Source organism: Macrosteles quadrilineatus, unplaced genomic scaffold, assembly GCF_028750875.1.
Source record: "Macrosteles quadrilineatus isolate MER2022 unplaced genomic scaffold, UCM_ALF_1.0 Scaffold_8__2_contigs__length_117827958, whole genome shotgun sequence".
Lineage (NCBI taxonomy): Eukaryota > Metazoa > Arthropoda > Insecta > Hemiptera > Cicadellidae > Macrosteles > Macrosteles quadrilineatus.
The window spans coordinates 56,471,091-56,481,691 of NW_026542601.1; the positions used below are offsets into that span (position 1 = coordinate 56,471,091).

Consider the following 10,601-nt stretch of genomic DNA (forward strand, 5'->3'; position numbering starts at 1 on the left):
GCCTTAGCGTTGATGGAAGATCAACACTTTCTTTTACATAAGGGAAAAGAATAACGTTTGTGCAAATTTCCCTAATTGAAAGCTCAGACAAGGACAACATGATGGCAAGAAGGTTCCAAATAGAATAGTCTTTTTATTTGCCCCCCAGAAAAGCTGCGGCCCCTCCACCGCCGCAGCTCGTGACGGCCTCCAAAAACAAACTAGTTGCCGTCTCCGATCCCCAAAATTTTTCTTACCACCTTCTCAAGGATGGGATCAAAGATTGTAGACAGGAACATCTTCTCAATCTGGTCCAATTGTATAGACGTGCTGCACATATGGTGCATCTATCTCTTGGAGTCTTAAATTTTGCTACACATACAATTGTTCCAAACCGTTGAAAAGAAATATTCGCTGCCTCTCCACAATCCTTACAAAACTCTTCATTGTCGAGAAAACAAATATGGTAGTGGACATAGCCACAGTTTTCATGGTGGTAATTGAATATATAATCTTTAATCACAGGTGGGATTGCTGCTTGCTTTACAGCATTTAAAAGAAACATGTTATCAGTAATTGTTCTAGCTGAGAGCTCAAGTAGGGACAACATGGTGGCGAGAAGGTTCCAAGTGGAATGACACTCACCCCTCCACACATGGTTTACGGGCCTTTCGGCCGCGCCAGTGACCTTCATACATGGTTTACAGGCTTTTTAGTCAGCCGTGCCAGTGACCTTCACACATGGTTTACGGGCTTTTTAGTCAGCCGCGCCAGTGACCATCATTCACACATGCACAAGGAGTAGCTCAAGTCCCTCCAGATTTGAGCGCCTCAATGTACAAACACATTCAAAAATAGCCCCACTCCAGTTGGATCTCAGCCACCATGTGTTTCGCATCGTGTTTCGGCTGGATATTCTCCATCAAGCGCGACGAGCCGTCGCCATTTATCGTCAAGACAAGGGTGGTATTTCTTAGACCAGTGGAGCCAATCTACGAAGAACTTCGACCCTTGGATCTCAGGCCACCACCGTTACCACCAAGAAACACAGAATATGCCACCATAAAGGTATGTAGTGATAGTGGAGAGGGGAGCGCAACACATGTGCAGCATGTGCAACATGTGTTCAGTGTCCAACATGATCTCTCTGATGCTGGTCGTTAGTGATTTTGTTCAACATTATTTATATCGCAGAGTATGTGAATTTTTAAATTTGATTGAAGAAGACAACGATTCAGACACAGATTCGGAATTTGGGGTCAATTGGGGACCGGGAGGGTGGAACGGGTGGAACGAGGTGGATATTGGGGACTGGGAGGAGTTAAGTGACAGTGATAGTAGTGATTCAGGAGTTGAGATTTTGGTGAGTTTTTTGAATTTTAAACCCATATGGAAGTGTATCATAATTGCTACCATGTTTCCTTTTTGGTCCAGTAATTTTAAACGGTTTGACCTCACTGATTGTAACTATATTCCTATCCTTTGTTCGTCTGATTCTATTTTCCTCAATGTCCATTGTTTGTGCAGCATCACCAAGGACCATCTCTTTCAAACTGTCAAATCCAATCTTTTTAGAAGTTTTCATATTGAGAGTGAGACCTTTTACTTTACAAACGGGAATCAATTTTTGTTTGTTTGTTGACCACACGAGGTATGCATAGGTTTTTGGCCCTCCAGATACAAACTCTGTTATGTATGAACCTGGTCCATACTCGGCCAACTCATCGGTCATTTCCCCTAGATAATCTCCCGTGGGAACTCTGTACAAACCACCCTTGTATACATACAATACAGAATCAGTATCATAATACAACACTTGACCACCCAAAGCATCTAGATGCTCATAGAGCTTCAATCTCGCTTGGGCAGTAGTATAAGCTGCCAACACAACATTTACATTTTGCAATGGTTCCCCAACCTCCTCAATGTACTCCCAGCTAACAACAAGAACCTCATCATTGACAATCTGTACTCTATTTACATCAATTTCAGGGCTAGTTAACATTTTGAAAAGTGTTTTTGGGTCCCTGACAATCGTAGCTTTGGTCTGATTTTCACGCTGTCCAAATTTTCCCCAAAACGAGTTCAACATAAGCTTAGCTAACGACCTTAAGCCACCATTTTTTACAATTTTGTCTTTTTCTAGTTGGACACCCTCTTTCTTAAAATAGTCGTCAATGTACTTGTTTTTGTCCTCGTCTGTTTCACACCAACCCGGGTACCCAGATGCTTCCTGTTTCATTTTAAAAAATTTATTTATAAAATCAGTAAACAATCCCCCATTTTCATATGTGGCTACCTTATACTCCCAAAGTTCATACATGTCAAGCACAACATAACCCTTTTCTACAGCTTTACGAACTTCGTCCATGGTCCAGGTCCCAATAAGTGCTCTGTCACCACTTTCGTGGTCGCAATCACTTTGAATCTGACCATCTCCACAAGTCGCGCACAAAACAAACATTAACTTGTCATTCATTTTGGCTGGGAGAACGGGGTGATAGAGCTCACGAGGTGGAAGTATTTTACACTTTAATAGACCCTCAACATTGAGACCTCTCTGTCTACACTCTTTGTCTCCTACATAGATCGTTGGATGGCCTACAGGGTACTTGCCATATTTACATACCCAGGGATAGAGAGAGCATACATCCACGTACTCAATGGTTTCCCCTTCGGCGCATTTGTGATAGGTTTTGGCATTCCCGGTTCGGCCCCCAAAAAATGCTTGCCTCGGATTCAGAGGTAAATTGTTGAGGATCGGCAACTTTTCTAGGTGTTTCAGGTTTTCTGTCTTTTTTAACTTTCTAAACTCACATTCCCACATTTGTACAACGTTATCACCCAACTTTGCTATTTTAGATTTAGTCCGTTCATATCGCAAATGGAGTGAGTCAGAGGGGTCCTCTTTCAAAGCAAGTTCACGGTCATAGGGAAAGCATTTAGGGCATCCGTGCCAGTAACAGCCTTGAAATTCGTAAATATTCTGACCGTCAAACCCATCTACTTTCAGTTTATTGATCCTAACTTCTTTTCCACGACCAGCGTGTTCAATTCTAACTCCACGTTTCTCCTCTTCCCATGATAGCCACTGTAACGCGATTGCCGATTGAGCGTCTGTAAGCCTATATCCGTTTTTAGGAACGATGCCGATGGTATTTTTCTTCAAAAAGTTCCGACGGAAGGCCAAATTGCATGCGCTGGCAATGGTTACAGCTTCAAGAAACGGGTCAACATTACACTCTTGCAGGAAAATTGAACGGAACTTTAAGCAAGCTTGGGCCAAGATATCAACGTCCGACATACAGTACTCTAGGATTTCTTTTTTAAAGTCAAATGTGAAGTGGTTTGCAACCTGATCATTATACCAATTTTCAAAATCTTTGTGTGATTTTTCAAACATAGATTCTGGACAGTAAAACTCCTTTGGCGGCATAGGGCCCACATAATTTTGATTCTTAAGGGTGTTGAAGAGGTGGGGGAAATAGCCTTTCTTCTTTTCCAGGGGCAAATCAAAGGCTTTGGGCAGTGCAGCAAGAGGCATAGGGAAATAACTAAGTGAATCAACAAACCTCACATTGTCAATCTCCATCAAAATGACCTTAGTTCCCCGCATTACAAGTTTCGGAGTGAACTTTGTATCCTCCAGCACATATTTGAGCAAAAACTGGAAATCAAAGCCCTGCCCATTGTGTGCAATGACACAGACATCTTTAAAATTTCTACGGACTTGCATCACATAGTCCATGAACTGAGTGACTGGTTCAGAACTAAACACTCGTGTACGATTTTTACAAGCCATACAAAATTTAGCCTCAATACACTGATAGCAAAACTGTTGTGACACACACAAGTTCACTTGATGCAATTTAGACTCAGGATCTGAGGGCAGAGACTCGTCTTGACGGGTTTCCAAGTCAAAGAAAATAAACAAAAAGTCTTTGGATTTTGGCTTTCTTGTGTCTGGTTTCATATAGCATTTGTGGTTAGGTTCTTCAAATGAACTGCAAGGTTTGCAATATACTTCACCACATTTATGAGGCTTAGATCGATCTCTAATCCAAACCAATTTCCCACAGTCTAGACATTTCTTTACATTTTTACATCTATCAGCTTGATGCGCGATAAAACATCTCTGATTTTTATAAGTCATGTTACATTTAGGGCACAGAACACCACCACTCTCCACTACACAGGGAGGTGAGATAGTTTGACACTGTGGGCAAATGTTTGAGCAACGATGCTCTCTTTTATGGTCGTAGGGTACATGACAGGCTTCACAGAAATAATTACAAACAAAAGCAGCAGTCAAGCAATTAATCACATTGTAGTGTCCATTGTGAAACAACAAGTTAATTTTGAACTTTGGGTTCTCTACATTTCCCTCAAAGTAGACATCACGTCCTTTCCTGTCATAGTTATACACAACAATTTTGTAGTCCCTCAAAAACCCCTGAAATTTTTCAAGTTCTGGGATGCCAGCTCCACCTTCTGGCATTTCAACCCTAGCTCGACACACAAGTTCTTGAGCCCTAACAGTCTGTCTTTTTCCATCATCTTTCCTTACTGCGTTGTAAAGGGGGTCTTTGGTTACATTGGCCATAGCCACTACAATTGCACGGGGAAGACACAATTTATCTTTATTATTAATGACAACAATTCCCCGTCTTGCCTTGCATTCCTCGTCAAACGTATTGTAAAACCCTGGTCTTACCCTTCCAGAACCTACAGGAAGGTTAATTCTAGTGCATTCCACTTTAAAGGTGTCGGTAGATTTGATGGATTCAGAGTTTGATTGCACAATACCGCCAAAGATTTGCCACAAAACGTTTTCATCAATTTCAGTAGCCGGACGAAAATTTACATAGCCTGGTGCTTTTGATTTCAAGTTGAGACTCTCCAAAGTAAACCCAAGTTGATCATTTTCAAAAGCTTGTTCTTTCATACTATTTACAATTTGTGCAACCCCCTGTCTCAACCAATCAATCTCATTAGTCTCTGGAGGCGGATTGGTGAATTTAAATACAGTTTTACTCCCATACAATCTAAATTTATTTACATAAGTTTGATCAGTACTAATCAAATTAACAGGCTCAACTACTTTTACGGGTTCAACTACTTCATCAGATACGTTATCAGCCATACTAACATCCATCGTCGTCAAACGCCTAGAGCAAAGTAAAAGGGACGCGGAGACACAAGATCTAGAGGGGGCACAGTCTGCGCGCGCACACAGCTAAATATAGCACACCGATTGCACACTACAACACAGAGACACAAGATGTGGTAGGGACAAAGCTGCGCGCACACAAAGCTAAATATAGCACACCGCTTGCGCAATACGTTACACTAAAGAAACAAAGTTCACTTACCACTGATGTACCATAAATAATCAGACTAACATTTAACACTAGAAATAACTTGCAAACATAACCTCAAAACATCAAACACAAGAGCACACGTCCAACACGTTCAATTGCCAAGAGCAAAGTGAAAGAAAATAAGTACTGAAAAGTTTAAATAGCTAAAATTGGCCAATCACACAATAGATCACCTATTTATGACCAATCAGGTACAAGCTTATTACAACCAATCAGCAACCAGGATACACACCATTAACACTTCCTTGTTTTGTTACAGAACCGTGATGATGAAGAAGAAGAAGAAGAAGAAGTTTAGTTTAGTGTTTGTAAATATTTTTATAAGAATGTAAATATAAATCGTAGATGTAGCGGCATTAAAACATATTTTAAATCAAACAATCTGTGTAATTATTCAGAACATATAACTCAGTGGAGGCTATTTCATTTGGCAAGAGTTGATCATTACGGAGGTTACATAAGTTGGCGGGAACCTACGCAATACGTAAAGTGAGGCTTGGCGGGAAGGTTACGTTGTTTGGCGGGAATCGGCGGAGAAGAAATAAGGTTTTTTTCGTTTAGCGCGAAAGTCACTTGGCGGGAAGGTGATTTTTTTCGTTTGGCGCGAAAGTGAGGTTATGTTACTTGGCGGGAAGGTGATTTTTTTTCGTTTGGCGCAAAAACAAAAGTGAGGTTATGTTACTTGGCGGGAAGGTGATTTTTTTTTCGTTTGGCGCGAAAACAAAAGTGAGGTTATGTTTCTTGGCGGGAAGGTGATTTTTTTCGTTTGGCGCGAAAATAAATGTGAGGTTATGTTACTTGGCGGGAAGGTGAAGTTTTTTTCGTTTGGCACGAAAGTGAGGTTATGTTACTTGGTGGGAAGGTGAAGTTTTTTTCGTTTGGCGGGAACCTACGTATGCAATACGTAAAGTGATGTTAGATGTTTGGCGCGAAAACAAAAGTGAGGTTAGACTACGTGGGACATCAGAGGTTAGACCACGTGGGGCAAAAGGGGGCGTGGCCTAGGGGGAGGGGTGGGGATGAAATGCTGCTCTCTGATTGGTCCCCGCAAGAGCTGGGTAGCCTACTAGCACCCATTTCACCAATTCAAAATTTTAAATACCTGCCATTTTGGCCAGGGGTGACATATCGACTTCAGGTTTGCACCATTGCTTATGTCTTGACAAACCCTTCAAAATGAGAAGTCATTCATTAGGGGCTGTTATTTGAACAAAAATTTACCCCACCCCCTACCCAGTTAGATGGGTTGAACATACTTTTGATGTATAGTTATTTGTGTAACTAGTGGTGAAAGTGGCACTTTGCTGCACACGAGAGCAACGTTCACAGTAGCAGCAGCAAAGGCCTTTTGCACTCGTGTTACACATTATATTTTTCCTACAGTCACTATAAAGCTTATAAATAATTAGTCTTTCAAATACAACACGTTTTTAGGTTCAGCTGGCAACACAAATAGGTGACCTAGAGAAAGTAGTCCCCGGTCCGTATTACTCCACTATTTTTTTCTCGTCAAGCAATGTGCTCCGCGACTTGAGAAAATAGTTCCGTATATTTTTGTAATTTGCAGTGGTTTCCGCGCCTAAAAAAAATGCTTTAAAGGTATTTTCTTGTTTATTAACATCGTAGGAATGTTTTAAAACCATTTAAAAGAAAAATCCCGAAAGTTCAGAAATACCGAAAAGAGAACTTAAACTATAAACACGAAATGACAGGTTAAATCGTAGTTATAATAGTCAATCAGCTACTCATAGTATTATCATCGTAAGTGTTGCCAACCCATTTCAAAGCGTACAGAAGATGCGATCGTCATGTGTTATAAACGAGTCTGCAAGGTATTTTCTTGTTTATTAAGTTCGTAGGAATGTTTTAAAAACGTGTAAAAGAAAAGTCCAGAAAGTTCAGAAATACCGAAACTATAAACACGAAATGACAGGTTAAATCGTAGTTATAATAGTCAATCAGCTGCTCATAGTATTATTATCATTAAGTGTTGCCAACCTATTTCCGAGCGTACACGGATTACGTACATAATAGAACCACGCTGTTTTGTGTTGTTTCTTTGGAATCCTGACGTGCGCCAAAGTATAAACCGTACGACAAAGTATAAATATGCAGCAATTAGCAGCTTTCTGTACTATAAACAGGAAGCCAACTTTGTCGGGTGACTGTAGGAAAAAGTTGTTACTGCATTTCATACTATAATTATTACGTGTAGATAGTAGTGAATCGAATGGATAGTAGTTAGTAGAGATAGTAGAGATAGTAGTTACTAGTAATCGAATATGACTTGATATAAAAAGACAAGAAGAATATGACTTGAAGACAATATAAAAATGTCAATCAGAACTATTTTTAACTATCATGCAAAAATGTATTATACAGATTATCCTGTTATAATTAATTGCTCTGCAACATCAACATCAACAACTGACTGAGAAATTGAGCTTTCACAATCTAGAATATACATTGAATAATAATTCTTATACGTGGCCACACTTGAGGTAGAATTCTGTTCATTTTGAATTTAATAAAATAAAACTTAGGTAGGTTTAAACATTTTCTCGTCACACATACATATACATATAGACAACAGACACGATCAAATACCATGGTATTCAAATCAGATTTCACACAATACATTCCACCTCACAGTGTCACCTCAGCATACACAGATCTATCCTGGTTATTGCTGTGCCATTGTTTGGCTCATATCAAACGCTGAACTCAATTATCTTTTGTGTTGTTCAGTATATTGTTTTAATCGTTAATATATCTCCAACAATGTTATTTTTACGAATTTTGAATGTAAACATCCACGTATAATGCTTGACGCGTATGGACTTAGGGTAATGCTGGACTACTTGTTCTAATATATAATCTACAGTCTGTTTTGACTTGTGTTTCAAGTTATAGTTACGTTTGAGATCGCTGATCTTGAATAAATGTATTCTGGAATGTTAATATCAATTGTATAACGTGCACTTAAATTTGTTCATAACAAACTAGAGCTTACCCCGTGGTCGTAAACTCGATCAAAAGTATGTATAGTGCAAACTTCTCCATTCTTACCACACGCTGTAAATAAAACATGTGTTTGGAATTTATTCTATTTGTTTAGATTTTATGTTTATATTTTGTTGTTATTTCGTCACCAACATGGCTAACCATTAGGCCTATGTAAATTTTAAAATATTTTTTTTCTTATTGTTGAGACTATTTTAATTTATACAGGGATTCTGCACATCTACAGGCAAATATATTTCTAAGAAAGTCTAAATCTCCATAAGAAAAGTTTAATATCCATTTTTTACCCAATTAACTTAAATATTTTGATAATACAAATAAAACCTGCACATGACCGATAACCTTTCTTTTGGTACAACCCGCGTGTAGTTCGGTCCAGTAGTTTGGTCAGGCTAGCTGCAAGTTGAATGTATAATTTATAAACTGAACGTTTTATTTATTTGAAATAGTTTCAAAGCTGTAACAAAAGTAGAAAGGTATAGCAAGTATAAACACTTATTTTATAAATATATGCCAGACAGAAATATATTTTAATATTTGTATATATTATAGGGATGGAACATCTCAGTAACTGTTATTCACGTCCTTAAGGATAGTAGTCTTATCATTATTAACATTTATTTAACCAAAAGTAAAAAATAAAATACGACTACATAACACTCTCGGAACATTTATACATTTAACTCACAAGACGGCTTAAACTATTAAATAACACTGCAATGCTGATCAAGAAGTTATTTAAGCATTTATTTTAAAATGCTGCTTATTCAAAGTATAACGTCTTTTGTTTAGCTGTTTTCATAGGACGAATAAATCAGCCACGTTTTGGAAATGAATCAAATGAAAGAATACCGTGCATAAAAAAGGAATGCCATATTATTTAAGAAAAACACCTCGCACATGGTTGTAAAACCCACATGTTATTGGTGAAACAAGAAAGTTTTTGTTCACGTCACATTAAAAACATGCCTTCTCTACATTTCATTTGGAACATATGGTTTTGTATTATTGTTTGGTGAATCTTAAATTATACATATCTAGCAGAGTACCCGTCCTTCGTATGGGGTTGGAATATAAGTATAAAATGCTTATTGCAGTTATACTCAAGCTTTGCGTTTGCAATAAGGGAGGACACAGTTTGATAAAATTTGCTTTTTTAAATTTACAGTATTCTATAGTATTACACATCTACCATCTACCATAGCCATAATGTTCTACCACTTCACCTAAACAATAGAGAAAAATAAATTATCAACAATTCGCAAAATATCACAAATTATTCATGAAATGAAAAACATAAACATGACTGTAAACAATCCTACTTTGACAGTTCTCATTGCGAATCACAGTTTTCTGTTGCTGCTTAGTTCAAATTAGCTGTTTTCATAAATGCAAAAAATATATATCGTGCTGCACCCTGTTGGTAAATCTTGTAACTTTTTAATGCTTTTCCATATCATAGAACCAACTTTTTTTTAGTTGAAACAGCTGACTAATTTCTTTAATTCCCTTTAAATATGAATACTCATAAGGTTAACATGGGGAATTACAGAGCCACTGGGGTGGAGCCCGAAAGGATTTTTGAGATAAGAATATGCCTATATGTTAATCGGGAATGTAAGCTATCATCATGCCAAATTTCAGCCCAATCCGTCCAGTGGTTTATGCGTGAACTTCAAACACACAAACAAACAAACAAACACACAAACTTTCACATTTATAATATTAAGATACAGTAGTTGCTAATATTTGGTTATAGGGGAGCGAGCTGGCGTAGTGGTTAGAGCGTGGGACTTCAGTCCCTGAGATCCCGGGTTCGATCCCTCTAGTGTTGTGCCGCAACCCCTAGGTCTAGCCTGAAGTAATGTGAAAAACAATCCCAGGCTCGTGCCTAGTGTCCTTAGGACAAAAAAATATTTGGTTATAAAATTCTAAACTGGACCGTCCACTACCAACAGATTATTTTGTTAACATACCTCATATCTTCTCATTAATACAAAAAAACATTACAAATATAAAATTTAAGAGGCTTACAATTTAAAAAATATATATTGAAATAAATAAGAAGAGTCCTACAGAAGTATAAGTTTTATCTGAAAAGAATAGGTTACTCATTATTATGTATTAACTTAAATGCAATAGCGTTAGTTAAAATGTTGGAAAACTATTTGTTTCCTTTTATAGTTATACTAAATTGTTGGATAACAAGTAAGTCTT

At 38.1% G+C, this 10,601-nt stretch overlaps 1 protein-coding gene across 1 annotated transcript; it reads right to left on the reverse strand.

Annotated features, from left to right (window-relative positions):
* Positions 1-1,324: 1,324 nt before the first annotated feature.
* Positions 1,325-4,924, reverse strand: LOC129000401 (uncharacterized). The gene has a single exon (XM_054427365.1). The coding sequence runs from the start codon at positions 4,922-4,924 to the stop codon at positions 1,325-1,327; it is 3,600 nt and encodes a 1,199-aa protein (XP_054283340.1).
* Positions 4,925-10,601: the final 5,677 nt, after the last annotated feature.

Coding starts and splice junctions, on each gene's coding strand:
- LOC129000401 (XM_054427365.1), bottom strand. CDS start 4,924: ATGAAAGAACAAGCTTTTGAAAATGATCAACTTGGGTTTACTTTGGAG.